The 21,260-nt window shown below is 36.1% G+C and overlaps 1 protein-coding gene and 1 long non-coding RNA gene across 3 annotated transcripts; one reads left to right on the top strand and one right to left on the bottom strand.

The window, feature by feature from the left end:
• The first annotated feature begins 10,828 nt into the window (after positions 1 to 10,828).
• Positions 10,829 to 12,202, top strand: LOC113293161. Its single transcript, XR_003332083.1, has 3 exons — positions 10,829 to 10,891; positions 11,894 to 11,968; positions 12,124 to 12,202. It is a non-coding gene; the product is annotated as an uncharacterized LOC113293161 (long non-coding RNA).
• Positions 12,203 to 13,388: 1,186 nt separating this feature from the next.
• On the bottom strand, positions 13,389 to 16,413 carry LOC113298883 (adoMet-dependent rRNA methyltransferase spb1-like). Of its 2 annotated transcripts, none has more exons than XM_026547749.1 (6): positions 15,805 to 16,411; positions 15,545 to 15,595; positions 15,181 to 15,453; positions 14,972 to 15,071; positions 13,983 to 14,492; positions 13,389 to 13,894 (listed from the first exon to the last, which is right to left on the bottom strand). In XM_026547749.1, exons 1-5 carry the CDS (start codon positions 16,102 to 16,104, stop codon positions 14,173 to 14,175), a joined length of 1,044 nt encoding a protein of 347 aa, XP_026403534.1. In that variant the 5' UTR covers positions 16,105 to 16,411; the 3' UTR covers positions 13,389 to 13,894; positions 13,983 to 14,172. The 2 variants fall into 2 exon arrangements, with proteins under 2 accessions (XP_026403534.1, XP_026403535.1); XM_026547750.1 differs by lacking the exon at positions 13,389 to 13,894 and having other exon boundaries at positions 14,149 to 14,492; positions 15,181 to 15,212; positions 15,304 to 15,453; positions 15,805 to 16,413.
• Positions 16,414 to 21,260: the final 4,847 nt, after the last annotated feature.

Raw genomic sequence — 21,260 nt, forward strand, 5'->3', positions numbered from 1 at the left:
TGATGAAGATACTATAATTGCAGCTGAAGCCATATGTCAGTTGGATCCTAAAGAAGTCCTTTTACTCACGCAAGGAGAAGAATCACAGAATGAGACTTATACATCAATTGAGGACCTTCTAGATAACTTGTCTGAAACTGTGTTCGTAAAGCTTGAAAAAGGTTGTTACAGAACGACACCATCTGAAGTGAAGGAAAAGATGGCAACCCTGATTCTCCACGATTGTCCAAGCTTTGCATTATTGAGCCAAGAAGATCCAAAAGAAGAGTCGTTGAAAAAATCATTATCCAATGAAGATGTACGAGAAAGGATCATTGAAGAAGCAGTGCAGTTCATTCAACAAAATCCTAGTGAATTTTTTAGCAGCCAGGAGGTAGAAGAAGAGAAGACGACTCCAGTGAGGACAAGATCAGGGAGGATGAAGGAAGCAGAGATGTTGAAGACACAAGCCGCTGACAAGTTGTCCAAGACACCACAAAAGAGAAATGCAAAAAGAAAGCTAGATCCTGATTTCACTGCCGAGGGTAAAACCAAACGAGTTGTGATAAAAGCAGATCCAAAAGTAAAGGGGATCAAAGAGGGACAAGAACCATGCTATCATGCGCCAATAAAGATGAAGGGAGATGTATATTGTCCTCACAATCCATTGCCAGATGTTCGTCTATCACCACTATACCAAGCTATGCAAGCAGGACAAGACAAAAAAAGGGTACAAAAATTCTTTGACTACGCAAGCCTGGAGTAAGTTCGCAAAACACAATGATTGAATGCTATAAAAAAATTTATGTGCACATCTTTGTACACCATGTTAACATTTATTTTATGTTTCCGCATCTTTGTAGCTTGGAAACTAACAAGCCTGGATGATCCAACAGTCAAGGAAGATATTTTGATTGTTGGAAGAGTACTTCGTGAACTGATGTTCAACAAATATCTGGACCAGGAGGTACTCCAGTTCTACATCCATCGACGTAGACGAGCACTTGTCAGAGATAGCATTCGTCCTCCAGATGGCATAAAGTACCTGAGCTGTGAAATTATGAGTCCTAGTGCATGTGTAAGTTTCTCAAAACAAATAAGAAATGTCATGTATAGTTACTTCAATATGTATTTTGTACATAGTTGATTGACATGGCGTGTTCTATGTGTTTTTAGATTTCTTTAGCTGTGTACATTGATATACACCAATATGCATATATGATTGACACATGGTCTGTTAAGTGTTGATTGTTAGATTTATTTAGCTATGTACATAGATGTACACCAATATGCATCTATATTGACACATGGTCTGCTAATTCTTGATTGTTAGATTTATATAGGTGTGTACATAGGTGTACACCTGTATATCATACATGGATATACGGTCTGTTTTCAGGCCTGCAATGTTTGATTTATTAGTTTTCTGTAGTAGTGTACATGCTTGTTAGTTTTTTGATTAAGGTGAGCCTAATTCATTTTGTTTTCTAACAAATTATTAATTGCAGTACTATGTCAAGTATAATGTCACCAGCGAGGTGGAAAAGCTTGTGGTTAATTTCATACGGGACATGCCTGAGAACCTGGAATTCTTGTAATCCCTATCAATCACTCTACAGATCAAACGAGGATGGGATTGCACTTGTCACTTTTGAATTTTGATTTCGAAGCCAATGAATGGAAATGGTATAACTCGTTGCACTCAGAAAATGAGCAGTCATATCAAGACGATGCAAAGCAACTAGCAGCTGTGGTACAAGTGGAACTCAACAAGAAGAGAGCATTGAAGGGTCGCCACCTATAGAAGAGCACGAATTAAACATCATGCCATGCCCTTCACAAGGAATCAACCCGGACTGTCTAATATATACTTGTTACTTTATGAAACGAAGTATGAAGACAACAAAAGGTATGGAAAGGGGTCAGCAGAGGGACGAAGACATTTTTCAGCAAATGAGATCGAAATTGGTGGCCAAGATGTTGAAAAAAGGCGAATGGTATGAAAAGGTGTGGGATATATCAAAGGACGAGGAGCATAATTAGTGGCGCAAGACTACAGGAAAGCAACCATTGAAGAGGAAGAAGAGTTTTTAATCTTCATTCAATATCACTTTCTGAATTTCTTCTAAACATTTTTAATCTTCAGACAAATTTTTTAAATTTCGGTGTCACTTTGTTTATGACTTATCTCTTTTCAAATTTCAGTTTTTATCAATTTTTTTGACTTATCACTACTAAAAGACCTTGAATTAATATTTTTATTAGTTTCAATATTAATGTTACAAGTTTATGACTTATCTCATTCACCAGGCTTTGAAATATTAAGGTGTACTTGATTGTGCACAGTTACTGACAGAGCAGAAAATGTTTAGAAGGTGTACATAATGGTACACATGTACTGACAGATTTTTATACTTGATCAAAAGTATAAAAATTGAAAACATAAAAATATATTACTAGAATTTGTATAGCATGTAGAACTGAAAAACATGAGAATTGAACATAGCAAAAGTAATTACTAATTATATACAAATCTGAAAACATATAATATTAGTGAGCAAAATAGACTAGAAGTATCCATTGTACACCAAGGTGTACATAGTGGTACACCTGTAAAAAGACAGGTAAGAAAAACAGAAGTTTGCAGGAAGGTGCACATAATGGTACACATGTCCTGGCACTAATTATCCACGCCAAAAGAAAATTTAAAATACAGAGTATTTGAACAAATGAAACATAGAAAAAATCATCAAAGCATGGGGCAGGTAGCTCTGTTATGGTGACCAAGAGTGAAGCACTTTGTGCACATCATTTTCCTCTTTTGCTTCTCATATGCATTCTTGAAGTGTTGTGTTCTTCGTCTACCCGGTGGAGGAACAGGAACAATAACCCTATCACTAGGATCATAAGACTGCGGCTTGTCATAATTGGGGATTGGCAAGATGATCTCCTGGTATATCCTGTTGTACCATTCGGTGGTGAAGTATGGCTCAACAAATGAATAGATGTCTTCTCTAGTAGATTGAATGGCAGCACAAGCATGCGCACAAGGAAAACCATTCACTCGCCACCTGTGACATGTACAAGTTTTCTGCAATAGATCTACAGAATGAGTCCGTGGAGACCTAACTTCATACAATCTTTCCATGGACTGAACAACAGTCCAAGTACGACCAATGTAGATATTTTCCTTTAGTAAAGCCTCATATTCAGGAGTGAGCCTACTGTTGAATGTTTCCATACCTAGTATCCTTCCCTCAGACATTTTCTCCATAACCTTCAAACTAACATAATAAAAACACAAAACATAAAATCAAAAACATGATCCAGAAGGAATACGGATAAAACATGTGTACATTGTTGTACACATTAAGGAAATCCATGTGTACAATAATGTACACACAGTTGCAGAATCACAGATGTACACGTGTACAAGTATCTACAGAACAAGCAAATCCATGTATGCAACAATGTAGACATACTTGCATAAATAAAAAACTAAACATAAAACTCACCGTATTGCATCGAGAAGAACAAAAGCATGCAACTTTTTGAAAGGAAGAACCCAATTGTTAAAGGACTCAGCAAGAGTTGAAGAGTGAGCACCATATCTGCATACAGGGAAAAACGCATTTGCCCATTTCTCCTTTGGAATAGTCCTGATATAGTTAGCAACATGTCCAGCTCCAATTGCATGCATTCCCCTCAAAGCTTCTCCAAAGTTTGCTGGTGTGTAAAAGTACGCAACTTTGTAAAACAAATCAAGAACGGGCTTCGAATTCGCATCACCTGGTCCAATGGGGAGATTGCATTTTATGTGGTAAAAGCAATAGTTGTGATGTGAATTAGGAAAATATTTTGGAATGCCCTGCAAAAGTCCTTCATGACGATCACTAAGGAAAACAATCGGACGACCATCGACAACATGTTGAAGATTCTCCAGAAACCAAAACCAATTATATTTGTTTTCAGAAGAAACAATAACAAAAGCAAATGGGTAAAACTCATTGTTTCCGTTGATACATGTAGCAGCCATAAGAGTACCCCTGTATCTACCAGTAAGGAAAGTAGCGTCCAAGTAAATCATGGGCCTGAGATACCTATAGTTATGCTTGCAAGCACCGTAACAAACGAATATCCTATGAAATCTACTGGTTCCATCCTCAACTTCAAACTTCACCTATCTATCAGGATTAGTTTCTTCAATTGATTTGACATACCAAGTGAAATCGTTATACGACTTCTCGTCATCGCTATACTGTTCTTCAAATACATCTTATTTCCCTCTACGGGCATGGTGATACTTAATATTGGACCCATAAGTTTTCTTGAAAAGTGACATGATCTGTCTGGGTTTTAAGCTAGGATCACCCTGTAAATTGTCAGCGATCAAATGCTTGACTAACTTGGTTGTCACTGCAGGACTCTTCAACCTCAAACCAACACCACAACTATAAAAAAAAACTGGAATAAGTAATGTGCACCACAATTTACACCTAATAAGATCTCAAAACCAACACTATGAACATACACACAAACCAAGCAAGAACATGTAATTTAAGAGTACAACAAGTACAGTGCACTACAATGTACACCTAAAACAAATCTACATATATAAGATGCACAATTTACACCTAAAGATAAGTAATATGGACTAGTATGAAAACCACTAACCTGTGAGCGTTAGAATCTTTCAGCACGAACCGAGAAGTTTCACCATTCACAGGCCCAAAATGAATCCTCCAAGCACAACCATCTTCTTCGCACTTTGCAGTAAAACGAGTTTTGTCATTTTTAAGAATAACAATCTTGTGACCAGTAGCCATCTTGTACTTATCGACAGCAATCCTAACATCTTTAACACCACCCATGAATTCTCTACCAATCTCGTCAAATACATAATTCCATTCATCGATAATAAGAGGCTTCCCCTTGTCTGCATCATGATCTAACACCCTTACCATCTTAGGACTTTCAATTTCACAAGCAGACTTAGAACAAGAACCAATACTACTGCTGCAACCATACTTAGAACCAGAACTTCTGCTACAACTAGACTTAGAACGAGAAGTACGATTCGGAATCATATCCACATGCAAATAGACATCTTCATTATCAATAAGAATCATGAAACCAATTAAGATTTGCAGTTGTATATCACCTGTCACAAAAACTACTTGAGCTTCAGTTCTTCTACGGTTATTTTAGTATTAACACGAAAAACAGCAGAATGCTCACCATGATTCAAAACATCATTAATAAACTTGTCAGGCTTATTTGGTACCCCTACATATTACAAAATAAATGATTATAAACATCTGAAGCTTCAATTTCATACAACCTAAAAAGTAAACGGTATACATGAAAGTACACATTTAAAAATTGCCAAAAACATCAAGTAACAGTAAACCTAGATAAAATTACGCCATCAACTGAGCTCCAGAATCTTACTGGAACAAAAATAGAAGACTAGGATATAGTATCAGTTCGATTTCATAGCAGGCATCATAAAACTAAAAAAATCAACATCAAGTAACAAAAATCGAATTTATCTAGTATTAACAGTAAATCATCATCATCGCGAGAATCAAAAGCTATTATATAACAAAATATCAACTAAAGATCATACGAATTGATATCATCAACTCATAAACTCAAAAAAAACTAAACATCAGAAACAATACCTGAAAATTAGATTGAATTACAACCAAAAGAAAACTAACCTGAGGTTGAATTCGGCTCCATTAGCAATCAAATCCAATCTAAGCTCTACAAATCTGATAAATCACCTCCGAATTCAAACCTGGAACGATCTATCTCTCACTCTGTGGTTTCTTCAAATCTGAGATTAAGAATTTTCGACTCTAGAACTGGATCGAACGTAACCTGAGTTGAAATGTGATGAAGAAACGATTAAATCCTCACTGAAACTGTAAAATCGCCTCCCAAATCATCTCAGAGCTGCATCCTGTTTTGAATTCAAGTTTCAGATCCAGAAATTCGATTTCAAAATCAGGCTTTATATACCATAAATCGTTCAAGGGTAATTATGGTATATGGGAAACTCGCAAAATCGGGACTCGTCCGTGAATTTGGACTAACTCGTCCAGGTTTGGACTAATCTGTTTTGGGCGGGGTTTTTTTGGACTAGACTGTACTAGACTTCTGATGGATGGACTAAAACGTCCAAAGCCCAGTAACTTTGGGACTAAACTTCAATTTCTACGATGAAGAATCCGACTATGATCTACTAAAGGCAACATCCAATGCTGCAGCCAGGTTGAATAATTTAGATTCTAAATTCGGTTTATTGAAAACATCAAAATATGTGTTAGACCTATGTCCTGGCACTGGTGGTTGGATGCGTCTTGCTGTTTTAAAAATCCAACAAGGGGGTTTAGTTGTCGGTGTTGGTCTTCATCCGATTAGACCTGTTCCAGATGCAATTTTCACTCAAGAAGATATCACTACTCCTAAATGCAGAGATACTATACGAAAACATATGACCGAAAATGATTTTACTGGTTTGGATGTTGTAATGCGGGGTGATGGTTTATCTTCTGATACTCTTGCTACTCCTTGGGATCAGGCGTCTCAGCTTACTGAATCTATTAAACTCGCTACTGAATTCTTATCACCCAAAGGAGCTTTTGTCACTAAGGTATGATGAGTTTGTTGCTTTTTTTTTTTTCCCAAGAGTGAACAGGTTACAATTACAACAACATCTCGCAGTTTACAAGATTATGAATGATTATCATTACATATTCCTGAAGTAGCAACACCTTCACCGTATTTTGTATGTGTTTCTTGTTGAATTATGCATGTATGTGATGAGTATTGATTACTTTGTCTATATGTTCTGAATAATGATAGATGTTCGATGGCGCACAAGATTACAATCCCATGCTTTACTGTCATGAGAAGGTAAGGCTTCTCTTTCCTTCTCCCTAGTATTAAACTTTTGCCCCTTTTTCGTGATACAAATATCTGATTCTCCCCTGGTGTCTGGTTACAGTTATTTGACGGAGTTGTCGTTACCAAACCAACATGCACATTTCCAGAAACCTACATCGTGGCTAAAATTTATAAAGCCCCAGAAAAGATTAATCCCCGTCTGCTCGCTACTAGGAATTTGTTCAGTATTAAGGAAGATATTAAACCTGAGGTAATTAGAAGAGCCTTGTTGTTTCAGTTCTATGTGTTTTCTTTTATTGATGAAATTCAGCCTTTTAATTCTCTTAGTTATGTCTTTTTAGGTGAAGTACTCTTCTGGCAGAGCCAGCACAAAGTATGTACCGTGATCCTGTTTCTTATAGCTTATTTGCATATACAACCATATAGAAAGCCTACTTTCATCAAGTGTTTCAATGAACTATATGTATAAACAATTTCTCGTGGTCTTTCGCTATCAATCTTCATTCCTGCAACAATTCGAATTTAGGGAAGTAGGAATTGGAAAGATAAAATCAACAACTGATATATATATCATACTTTATTAAGAACAGTGCATTCGATCCTTCTTACGGTTGTACCTTATAACATTTTTGTTTAGCTTGTATCTATATATCTATGAGCTCAAACTTTTTTAATGAAAATTTTGATTGTTTATAATGCAGCTACACGAAAGAAGAGTCAATTGCGAAGAGAGTTGTTTCGGCTTCAGATTTTGTGTGGTCTGAGACTCCACTTGAAGTCTTTGGAATAGCTGATTCCTTATCATTCGTTCAACGAAGATGCTAGTTTATCTTTAAGGAGCCATAATTTAACTACCAGAAGGGTACTTATTATCTTTTATTATATATTAATATTCCAAAAGAAAAAAAAATGTATTTTTTCTTGCTTTAATGGTGTTTTGCTGCGGTCAACTCATTCTCTTTCCTTTGTCTTTTCAGGTGATGATGATATGCAAGGATCTTCGGGTTATGGACAAGCGACATCTTAAGCATTTGATGAAGTATAATACAGAACTGTCTTTTTCCTTCAAATATAGATGTTAAGAAAATGGGTGTTGTTGGCACTCATTATCAGTTGACTTCATGATTAGTTTTTCAACTTTATGTCCCAAGTTAATTTAGTGGTTATTTCCATATTAATAGGTGGAGGTTGCGTGTGAGAGAAGCCACGTCCCGTGCTCAGAAGGCTACCCCTTAAGCTACTGATGAAATTAAGGGCAGTGATGAACTGGAGAAGCTGACATATATTCTATAATATTTGTTGTTGTGCTAAGACAAGTCGGAGGTTGTATTGCATTCCAAGGAAGAAATATTTGTTGCATATGACCAGCTCAGGTCATTGTTGCTTATCTTAAAGTACTCTTACAACTCTCAGGGTTAGACCAAGGTTTCACCAAAAATACTAGTAATATTAGTAAGATGTTTATTTATTAGTATTAGTATGTTTATATTAAAGGACATATAAGTAATATTAGTAAGATGTTTACTCCCTCTGGGATATGAAGTAGCATCGATAATTTCTTTACTCTTGTCAGTTTGAAGCATAGCAACTTGATTATCACTCAAAGCCCGACTGGATTTCCCAACTAGGAATTACCAATAGGTACTATTCTAGTGTTCTTAGTTAGTGGCAGGTCCACCCACTAAAGCCCAGTAACGGTAGATCCATAATTAAAAGAAAAGAGAAAAATGGACCTAATTTTTTAAGCCCAGGTCCTGCACACGTGTGTAAATATTACGTGCATTTTTAGAATTCCCAAAATAGCCTTTACTATATATAACAGAAACATAAGCCAATTTCTCTCCATATTCTTTTTCTTCTCAGATTCAGTTTCTCTCTCTCTCTCTCTCCCCCTCTCCCTCTCCTCTTCTCTACTGATGCGGGAAATCTTGTTTTTTCTTCATTCATTTTCTTCATTCTTTAATTTCTAGTTTTTTGTATTAGGATAATTTTAGTGCTCATTAGATCTGATCTCATCTCATCTGAGTATTTGCTTGTTTTTCAGGGCAGGAGATGTGTTTGGAAGGAGAGGAAATCGACAGCTTAAACAACTCTGGAGACTTCGTGGATTATTAGAATGATTATCTGTTGCACTCATTGTTCTTTTGATCTGTTGTATCTCTCTTTTCACTACTTTCAAGAGTACTACCAATCGCCCTGGGATTCACTCCGGTGTAAGTTCTCTCACACTCTTTAACTCATTTCTGTTTCAATTCGCGTTCATAGACATGAATCAAGTTAAGCCCCAGGTATTCAGCAAAAAAGATTTTTATATTTGATGAGATTTAGGAAGAAATTATCATCATCAATCAAATTATTGTTGTATTGTGTGCTGGACACAATCTGAATGATTGGAAATATTGGGAATGATGATGGTGATGATATGAATGGGAACCTATTTTCTTTTTCTTTTTCTTGATCTTGCATTGTTTGGTGATTTTTTCGATCTGTACATATATATGGTCCTTTTTGATGTTTGATTTTTCGATCTCCATGCTTGATTAGTTTATTCTCGTGAAAATAGGTCAGATCTAGATGGATCCTCACATTTTTTGTTTATTTCGTTATGAGATTTGCCTATACTAGTTTCTTTTTGTTAGTTTTAGATTTTTTTCACTTTGTTTTTCTTTATGAACCATCAATACATATATGATGTACTGGTAGTTTTTGATGAAAATAGTTCAGATCATGCTTGTTTGTTGTTACAAATTGTTTGGATCAGCAATACATATATGGAATACTGATAAAAAATGCTTTAATTTTGTTGTATTTATAGTTTTTTAATTTTTTTTGCTTGATCTAGAAGTACATATATGCAATACTGAGATATAACTGTTTTGATTTTGTTGTATTTGTAGATTTATAAGTTTTTTTTGACATGCAGTTGATTTTTACTTATGAATCATAGGTACATATATGGAATACTGAAAAGAACTTCCTTAATTTGATTATCTTTTTGTTTTTCGCTTCAAAACCACGCTTGTTTGTATATTCAGATGTTATTATCCACAAGTACATATGTCAGATACTGATATGAAGTGCTCTTTGTTGTGTTTGATTCATAGTTTTGTCACCTTTTTAGTCTTATCCTTCAGTAAGTATGTTAAATACGGTAATATGTCTTTCGATTCTCTTATTTTTCATAGATCTGTCACCTATTCTTGTCATGCAGTTGATTTGTAATTCAAGAATCTTTAGTACATATGTCACATAGTGATAGTAAGTGCTTTTTGTTGTGTTTGATTCAGTAAGTGTGTGAAATACTGAAATAGATTCTAGTTTTGTTGATGTGTTTTACGCGGTACATATTCATATACAGGTTTGTACTCGCCATTTTGCAGGTACAACCATGGTTTAATTTCCCTCCTTTTGGTATTGCTTCTTTTTCTCCCGCTGATGTACCTATGAAATCCATGAAAAGTAGATTACTGTATAGAATAGGCTTTCATTGGTGTTTCCTTTTGCCGTGTGTTGTTTTTGATGCTCAAAACCACTGTTACTCCATTGGTACTGCCTTTTGGTATTTCTTCTCAACCATATGTATCAAACGACATCAAAGTTGGCTGGGAGACAACCGGCCGTTGATGATGAGCATATGGAGTTGGTACTATGGTGTTGAGATGTTAATATTGAACTAAAGCCCCAACTGCTATGGAGTTGAATTAGCCAATACAGTCTCCATGAGTCGTGTATACAAATAACTAACCTTAAGTTAATTACTATCAAAGAATATTCCTATCTTGCAACGATTGTCGTTTTTAAGAATGCATTTTAGCTCCAGTCTGTTCTCCCTGACACCAATGTTGATCTTTTTTTTATCAACTCTATATACAACTAAATGGTTAACCATTTCTTTATTTTTCCTTTGCAGGAAGAGTCGACCAAAGATGAGAAAAATGATATTGAAAAATCGCCACAATAATAGGGATTTTCCGGTGTAGAATGATTGCTCTCACAGGTTTGGTTCAGTTAATATGTTAACTTAACTTTCTTATTTATCATCTGGACAGTTGTTAATACTGACTAAGTTGAACACATCAGATGAAACAATGGTTTTGATAAAGCTTAGGAAATGAGCATAAATTGGAGACATGGCGTAGAACTCAGGAATTGATTTAGATGTCTTTGAAAAGAATTCTTCTTCAGTGGAACATTAATTGATTTTTTCCATGATCATTGTCTTCTATATTGATATTAGCTGATTCAGGAGTTTGGGTTTTGCTATTTTATTATCCTATCGAGTATATATTTCCATGACAATAATAGAGCCTTGCAAGCAGATTAAATTTATTAATATGTGCGCATATCTGAGTTGTATAACAAATGTGACATAGAGAACTTCGTTGTTGGAATAGATGTGTACTTTTCTCAGTAACACTCAAGGTTGGGGTTCCTTCATTGATCCACTGAATTGCAATCCCTGTGCTTGCTTAGAACCATTTTTATTTTAGATGTTAAATTAATGTCTCATGCGTTTCAGATTCGGCTCTTCTTAGATTTGATTAAGCTACTGTTGATAAAAAATTTCTCATTATGTGGTAACAATCGACAGGTAAAATCATTGATAACCTCCCATGGTAATTTGAATTTAATTACACCCCTTTTAAATTCTTTATGGCTATGATTGAGGAAAACTACTAATGTTAGCTTCGGGGTAAAGCGCAGCTTATGCTGTAAATGTCTTCTCATTGTTGATACTAATGTTTTTTTTATTTTTCTTAATGTATTAACTGTTTGTGTATTAGATGCTTTGGATTAATGGCAGGGGCATCAAGAATGCCAATTATGTGCTTCCAGTTTAGTTTTTTGGTTGTCGATTAACTATAAGAAACTAGCAAAAACAAAAAACATAGTTGCACGACTTATTTCAGCAGAAGTAATATAGTTTTTCAGTTATATTATGACTGGATTTCTATGAGATTGCTGCTTTTGTTGACCAGACTTCGATGTATTTCTGCAGGATTTATTGGTGGAGACCGCGACAGAGCAGGATGGCTCAGTCAGTAATATCACCGTGCAGCCCACAGTTTTTCAGGTTCATTAAATTCTGGATTTATTGGTGGAGACCATTTGTCGTGCATTATGAGTTTTATTTGCATTGGTTTGTATGGTTCCTCAAATTAGACTCTGTATGTTTGGGCATAAGTTATGGCCCCTATGATGAACGTTTTAATTTTTGTGTGTCTGCAGGCATTGACACTAGCAGTACGTAAAGCGAGTCAATCTATATGCAGTTAAGAAGAAAACGATAATAGAAGATCCTTGCTTTGCCTCCAGAAGCATGGCAATACAGTCGAACAAAATTATAATCATCACAATGTATGTGATGTAACACATTTTCTAATTTATTTATCATTGATTCTTACAGATTTGTACTCTACCTGGAAGCAGTGCAGCAAATATGTACTCGAATTTGTAAGCATTCAGATATATAATCGGATTTGTAAGCAGTACGACAGATATGTACTCAGATTTCTAAGCAGTGCGACAGATATGTACTCAAATTTGTAAGCAGTGTAACAAATATGTACTCGAATTTTTTAGCAGTGTACCTGATATGTACTCAAATTTGTAAGCAGTGTAGACACACACGTTTGGTAGTAATGGGCATTATGGACATTTCCATGTTTTAATTAATTTTGGACCTCCGGATAAAAAAAAATCCGGTTGGACCCTACTATAAATAACTATATGGACCTAGGACCAAACAAGAAATTTTCCATTCCCCAATCATCATTTGATTAGTAGCGCTACATGTCCCAAAGATGCCATAACCATAAATTTGACTGTTGTTTGAACATATCACTGATTTCTGAAGCAGTTAATAACGCTTGTGCCTTCGGTTATCGAAAATAATTGGACCCCCTGCTCTTCCATAGGGATCAAAGTTGATGGAATCAAGGTTCTGCGTAGTACCACCTAATGGTGGAAGAGAGTGGGGAAGAGGGATAATAATCAAAACACAGTCCAAGAAACTTGTTAGGTATATGATTGGCATGTTTGGACATTCCTAAAAAAAAATAGGTCCAGAAACTTGTTTTTCATTTCATCGGGAGGAGTATAAAATATTTCCTGTTGCTGCTGCTCTTAGGAGGATATTATGATCGACGACCAAGAAAACAATGACACTCGGATATCTTCAAAGGACAAGGAGACCGACGTGATTCTAAGCTGAATGAAGAAAATGGTGACTTCAATGATAATAACAGCATCCTGGCCCTCCAAATGGTTTGAACACCATCCAAGTAGGTCCTTATCTTGCATTATCTTTATGGAATGGATGAAAACTTGTGTGAATGAATGAATCATCTATGCATGAACTAGGAAGTTCTATGGCACAGCAGGGTGGCAGTACCATCAATAAGGTTCTTGTGCAGGGTGGCAGTACCATCAATAAGGTTCTTGTGTCAATATCAACCTTGTTAAATAAGAACCCTCGTTAAAAAGATCAACAGGAGAACAAAAGAAAACAGGAAAAATATCAATGAGGCACAGTTAAATCATTACAACACTTCATTGATACCTTGTCAAAAGATCAAGAGATCACTAATGAAAGAAACATAAAAAATAACTTCTCCATCAATAATGTTCTTCTTTTGTCGGACAATATCAGCATTGTTAAATAAGAACTCTCATTGAAAAGACCAATTGGAACAAAAGCTGGAAAATATCAACAAGGCATTGTTAAATCAGTACAACGCCTCACCGATACCTTGTCAAAAGATCAAGAGATTACTAATAAAAGATCAACCATCCAAATTCCGACACCAGGGTTCTATCAGCTTCATACCCTAGTCCGATCCATACTCTTGTTCCATAAAGCGGTCATTGAAATGATCGTTGTACACCTCCATTAACTCACTTAAAGTAGTGTACTCATCCTTGATGCTTCCCGTGTTTTGCTGGTGTGGGGGTAAAAGTCTCATCGCTTTAATGTCTGGGTGAGGTCTGATGACCGGAACTTCAAGAAAAATATATTTTACTGTTAGTAAAACAAAAAAAACTTATTACGACAAATATGGTAAAAATAATTGATTTGTTTCGCTTACTCTTAAACCTTCCGCCAGTTTTAGAGTCATATCTACCCGATTTCAGAAACATCTTCTTCATGACATCCACGGTGTCATCAATTGAAGTACATCTCTCAATGTTCGCTTTCAAAAACACTTCAGCATAAGTGCCACCAGAACCATCACAACAATACCTTGATTCCCTTCTTGGCCCTAACTTTGTAGCGGATCACACATGAAGGACTAGTTCATCCTTACCCTCATCTTCATACCCAGCTATTGTCAAAAAAGCATGACTATCTTTACCCAATGCCTTACCCGACGCTCGATCCACCTCATCACCCTTCTTCTCACACTGTTTCCAATAACTAGCATACCACCTCTTCATCATACATGCACACTTCTCGACTGATGGCCTGCTCTTCTCAGCAACAATCTTATTCAACACCTTCTCATCTATATACTCATATACAGTTTCCGCGAAATCATAGTGGCCAGACTGTCCACACAATATATCAACTCCAATCTCTTTAACTTTGATGTCATCTTCTGCAATATCAATGTTAGTGTCAAATGCTAAACAAATTTTATATATATAAAAGTGAATTGTTTCAAATTACCACAAGTGAAGTGTAACTTATAACACGTGCTATTAAAATAAAGGGGTAAATTATGGCACATGCCAAAAATACATCAGAGAACTTGGATTTTTGGTTATTATCAATTAGTTCACCTGAAACAGTTGGCTAATACAACAACAACAAATAAATAATAGAGGTTAATCAGATATGCTTTGTTTAACCGGTGGGAAGAATTTATCATACACAAGTATCATTAGATCTAACATGATTTTTCTCATACAGGCAATATAAAGTACAATGTACAAACAATATAACACAATTAAGCCACTGCGCATAAATGTAGGGAATATGTAAACTTGAATATTTGCGTCTAATACCTGTCAATACATCGATAACATAGAAGTATTGCACTATGTTCATAATAGCCAACAGGTCAGGATTCTTTACCTATGCAAGTAGTTCGACCTGTTACTAGACCATCTGATCCCATTACAATCCCAGGATCTATGCCTTTACAATGATGCACGCAATGGTCATACCAGGGTACCTACATGGTTGCAATTTACACACTTTTAACTGCAATATTTCAAGAAAGTAGGCTTTCTATATGGTTGTATATGCAAATAAGCTATAAGAAACAGGATCACGGTACATACTTTGTGCTGGCTCTGCCAGAAGAGTACTTCACCTAAAAAGACATAACTAAGAGAATTAAAAGGCTGAATTTCATCAATAAAAGAAAACACATAGAACTGAAACAACAAGGCTCTTCTAATTACCTCAGGTTTAATATCTTCCTTAATACTGAACAAATTCCTAGTAACGAGCAGACGGGGATTAATCTTTTCTGGGGCTTTATAACTTTTAGCCACGATGTAGGTTTCTGGAAATGTGCATGTTGGTTTGGTAACGACAACTCCGTCAAATAACTGTAACCAGACACCAGGGGAGAATCAGATATTTGTATCACGAAAAAGGGGCAAAAGTTTAATACTAGGGAGAAGGAAAGAGAAGCCTTACCTGCTCAAGACAGTAAAGCATGGGATTGTAATCTTGTGCGCCATCGAACATCTATCATTATTCAGAACATATAGACAAAGTAATCAATACTCATCACATACACCCATAATTCAACAAGAAACACATACAAAATACGGTGAAGGTGTTGCTACTTCAGGAATATGTAATGATAATCATTCATAATCTTGTAAACTGCGAGATGTTGTTGTAATTGTAACCTGTTCACTCTTGGGAAAAAAAAAGCAGCAAACTCATCATACCTTAGTGACAAAAGCTCCTTTGGGTGATAAGAATTCAGTAGCGAGTTTAATAGATTCAGTAAGCTGAGACGCCTGATCCCAAGGAGTAGCAAGAGTATCAGAAGATAAACCATCACCCCGCATTACAACATCAAAACCAGTAAAATCATTTTCGGTCATATGTTTTCGTATAGTATCTCTGCATTTAGGAGTAGTGATATCTTCTTGAGTGAAAATTGCGTCTGGAACAGGTCTAATCGGATGAAGACCAACACCGACAACTAAACCCCCTTGTTGGATTTTTAAAACAGCAAGACGCATCCAACCACCAGTGCCAGGACATAGGTCTAACACAGATTTAGATGTTTTCAATAAACCGAATTTAGAATCTAAATTATTCAACCTGGCTGCAGCTTTGGATGTTGCCTTTAGTAGATCATAGTCGGATTCTTAATCTCGTCCTACTCCTTCACCCATTTTCTTTCTCTCTTCTTCTCTGTCCTGTCTAGGGTTTGTTCTGAGAGATTTTTCTGAAAATTGAAGTTGAAATTTGCTTTCTTCGAAATTATCTCTATCGGACCCTTCAAATCACAAATTTACCCTCACTACGGATCAGCCTATTTCCTTACAATCCGTGGTATATCGTGTTGTTCGTCTACATTAAAAGGATGATCTTGTCTATTCAGACTTCTCTTTCCCCTTGTGCCCAAACCTCCTGACCGAAAATTGACCCAAACCCTACTTTGTGTCTTCTTAGTCTAAAGGCTAGTTTGGCATTGCCGTGACTTTTTAAAAAGTGTTTTTCTATTATATTGTGTTGTGCGTTGTTGTGTTGTGCTGTGAAAATAAATCGGCATGACGTTTGGCAAACTATAATTTGAAAAGTACTGTGAAATTAACAAATTGGAATTTCTGTTTGGTAAACTTGTATTTTAAAGTACTGGTGATGTAGTTAATAACGAAAATAGACATATTTCAAAAATTAATTTTAAATACTCTTTAATTATAATAAATTATATTTTTAATTCTAATATATTTAACAAAATATAAGTAATATTTATTTTATTATTTTATTTATTTTTTATTATTTGATTATTATTATCAAATAATACCGCCATGGGCATTTTATTGGAAATCAGAAATATGTTCAACTTACAACGTCAATGGAGGGTGTAGGTAGCCGCGCAACAAGCTGGGCACCTATTCCCTTCTAAGTGACGAATCATAATTTATGAAATATAGAACTTCTTATTTCAAAGTTGGCATCATGATTCGCCATACAGTTCTTTAGCCGCTTCAAAAGTGTCTTTGTATCATCACCGAGACCACCAAAAGTTGTGCAAGCAAGAATACCAAAACCATAACCATGTTCAGAGCAAGTTGCTAAATACTTATTACGTTTACGCGTAATGGCCTCTAAGATGGCTTGTCCAAGGGTGAAGTTGTGATATTTGCTGTTAGTAAACGGGGAAACAATGGTGAAGTCAAAACAAACGTCTCGGTCATTCTCCCAATTGTAAACTAGTACATCCGCAGGTATTAACCCAGAGCCAAGTGATACCTATTTTCGTGTCGCAACTCCAGCTTTATAGCATATGTCCCCAAACAGGTCCCGGACAAGATCGTGTCTGTATTTCGAGCATATGTCTTTGGCGCAGTGTAGTGCATGATCTCCATAGATGTCCATTGCCCGTCCACAGCTAATACATTGGTCCCCTTCGGCGAAGAGAGGTATACCTAATCTGTAACACAACACAGATCTGAACTTCCTTGGTCCAATGGCCTGGTTAAGTCCACCAATAAGTATAACGAGCAGGTAGTCTTGGGCGTGTTTCTCCCTGTTGCACTGCCATAACGCTGAGTCTCTTTCTGACAAAACGAACTGGTTGGGTATATCTCTAACCACGGCTTTGAAGTAATGCACTGCCAATGAACGCATATTGTGAGGGGCAATGTCTTCAATGCTGAAGGTAGTATGTGACAAACCACAAACAGTCGTGTAATGACTGTTGGAGAACAACACTGGATTCAGGGACTGAGGACTGACGCAGAATGGTATTTTTTTTGGTATCTGGTTTGGTAACAGGAGGCGAGGAAGCAATAGTTCATGGTGTCTGTCATGGTGTAGATTCCAAGTCCCCCCTCTTTAATAGGCAAGGTCACCAGACGTTGTTGAAGTGGCCCAAATCCTGCACCATCGCCTACAATCAATTGTCGTAGATAATGCATTAGGTGATCATCGAATAGTGTTTGAGCAGACTGGAGAGATGACGGCTTGGTTGTCCTCATTGTGAAATAGAGCTCCGAGACATTAGTACAGTTACGCAAAAGGAGCAATTCATATTGGGGATTTTTCAATCTCTTGACAGATTCCATTAAGACAATTGTTTTGTTGACTCTTCCATGTATTAGGTTGCTGCAAAACTGTGTATCTAGACTGACAGGACCCCCTATGAGTTTAACACCATCGGATGGTCTACTGATATGAGCAGGGAAGACACCTTCACACAGACCCCTGGGGTCGATTGTATGCCAAAATAATTCAGTTTTATGAATGTTGAGATATAAACCTCTTGACTTACCTTCAGACTGAATTATTCGTAGAGCTTTGGCTACTTCCAAGGTATCGCGTACGGTCGTACCATCGTCAAGATACCACGCCTGCATATCAAGCTTGCATTGTGCAACAATCTGAGTCACGAGGGGATGAAGAGTTAAGGCAAAGAGCAGATGTCCTAATGGGTCATCCTGTTGAACACCCTGCGCTGAGGACAAGATGAACTCGTTGTAATATAGTTTGGCAGGTGTTCTATAACAGAACTCGACCCATCTGGATATACCGGGGCACCTGGCTCTGGCTTTTCTAAGCAAAACTGATCGGTCTACCAAATTAAATACAATGCGGAAGTCAATGAGAAGCATTGACATGTTTTCTTAGAAAAATATTATTACATTATAATTATAGTAGCATTATTATTTTATATATAAAAAGGACACCCCAAGGGTATTTTATTATAAGAAAAAAAATATTGGGTTTTTTGTCTAATACTGCTACTTCCCGTAGGCCAGCAGATATTCCCGTAGGCCAGCATATATTCCTATAATTATTATTGTAATTATTATTTATTACCGTTACTTCCCGTAGGCCAGCATATATTCTTGTATACAACTTGGCGGATGGAAAGGACGTGTGAATGGATGTCACTGGGGTTTCTCCCTTCACAGCTGCTTGCACTAACAACTTTACATCGGGACAGACTATTTATGCGACTGTCGCTCGTAAACGTAACAAATATATGGATATCTGTTCAGCGCACGGATATGTGTTTACTGTCTTGGCATTTACAACATTGGGTGAACTTGACGGTGAACTTATTGCCTTCTTGAAGAGATTATGTAACTGCCTTATTAGCCAGGATGCTAATTATAAATTTTGTAATTCTCTTTTTCATAGACTTGGTATCGTTATTCATAAAGGTGTGAGTGCCCAGATGGTTGCACGGCTACCTATCACCGACAAATCTGATGATGTGTAATGACCTTTTTATTTTAATAAGAGCCCCCTGCAGCATGCCTTTTTAAAATAATAAATAAATTAGAAGTTAAAAATATAATGATAAGCGTACAATATTCAAGGGTAAAACTTATCTTTATAATAAAATAACAAGGTTAAAATAGAGAGTCAATTAAATCAAATTATTTGAGTCTACAACTTATGCTTTTCCAGCTTTAAAAAACTAGTGATGAATAGCTTTTAAAAGCGGGTCTAAAATAAAAGTGCTTCTCTCCAAAAGCACTTTAAAAAAAATTAACCAAACACAATTTTTGGTAAAAATTTTGTTACAAATTTGTTACAAAGTGCTTTTGGTTGAAAAAAAAATCACAAACAGGGCTTAAGGCCAAGCACCATGGTGTGCAATTTCTAAGCTTTAGGTTATTTGAAGAGAAGGGAAATGGGTCCCAGGGCAACCTCACTATGGTGCAGTGTTATCCCTTATTTACACTCTGCCCAATTTTTTTTCCGATAGAACTATTTGTGCAGGTTGAAAGATAATTATTATGAAAAGAAAAGGGAGATATAATAGATAAAAAAAATAAATATTTTTAGCAAAAAAAAAGAATTAGTGTAAAACCCGGAAAAGTAGAAACAGGTACTCAATTTTCGTATAAAAAGTCACGGATACTGAGTATTTGTTTCAAATGAAAAACGGGAATTCAGTTTCCGTAAAGTAATAAAGTACACGGAAACTCGTAATGATTTACTTACAATCCGTGGTACTTATCGTGATATTTATCCACATAAGAAAGGGTGCTTTTGTTTTCATGTTTTTCTTTCCTCCTTGTGACCAAACCTTCTTCACCGAACTTGAATCTTACCCTATTTCGTGTCTTCAAGGTCTAAAAGTTAAGCAGAAAATAGGGGTGAGCAAAAACACCCTAATCCGTGGATTTAACCCAAATTATCTGTATTATGGTGGGTGGACACTCAATTCGTTTCACTACGGATTGGATGGGGTGAGTTTTCGAACCGATCGTTTTCACGGATTGGATACGAGTGGAACAACACCCATATATTGGATATTCGACCCTAAATATAATGTTAGCATCATGTATACATATATATAAAGGTTATTATTGAAAATTGGTAAATAATAAATATAGTTTGTTACTGAAAAGCATCGAAGATCCTCAATGATATTCGAAAAATATCGATTTGGATTGATCAGAGGCTTTCATATAAATAAATATAATATTTTTGATTTTGGAAAGAAAATGCGTTACCTTGTTATGTTAATTACTTATATTTTAGTAATCCAAGTTTAAAAACTAAGTTATATTACTAATCTTCAATATTCATCCGATTTCGTTCATAAATTTTTTATATCTATGAATTCATCCGCATGCAGTCCGTTCATCCGCTCACCCGTGGATATCACATTCGCAGGTAATGGATTGGACGTGGGTGAAAATATCAAATCCACCCATTTAGATCGATTGGACACGGGTGATACCATATCCACTGCCACCCATCCGTTTCTCACCCATAGTAGAAATGAACGTTTAGTCCCATAGTTGTTGAGCCTTGGACGTTCTAGTCCTACCCTCTCAAACCTAGCACTAGGAGATCCAAATTCACCTAATTTTAGATGAGTCATGTCCTTTCATGAACGATTCCGTCTAGAATTAATTTTTTGATGGAAAAAGTACCCATCTCCTAAATGCAATATTATTATTTCTTCGTGATTTAGTTTTTCATTCTCCATTTTGATTTCATGGAACCAGTTTTCTTGCGCGAAGAAAAAATCGTAAAACATACTCTCATGGTGTCATTAGAAGTTTAATCTCCAAAGCATGATAATCAAAAAAGGACTCGATTCAACTTGAAAAACCTAAATCATCATCATCAATTCATCTTCTTGAAGATAAAATCAACATTGAGAATAAAAGTTTTCAATGGATTTTCTCAATGAAGGCGA

Source organism: Papaver somniferum, chromosome 7, assembly GCF_003573695.1.
Source record: "Papaver somniferum cultivar HN1 chromosome 7, ASM357369v1, whole genome shotgun sequence".
Lineage (NCBI taxonomy): Eukaryota > Viridiplantae > Streptophyta > Magnoliopsida > Ranunculales > Papaveraceae > Papaver > Papaver somniferum.

Coding starts and splice junctions, on each gene's coding strand:
- LOC113298883 (XM_026547749.1), bottom strand. CDS start 16,104: ATGCGTCTTGCTGTTTTAAAAATCCAACAAGGGGGTTTAGTTGTCGGT. Junction 15,596..15,804: donor AAGGAGCTTTTGTCACTAAG/GTATGATGAGTT, acceptor GAATAATGATAG/ATGTTCGATGGCGCACAAGA. Junction 15,454..15,544: donor TGCTTTACTGTCTTGAGCAG/GTAAGGCTTCTC, acceptor GTCTGGTTACAG/TTATTTGACGGAGTTGTCGT.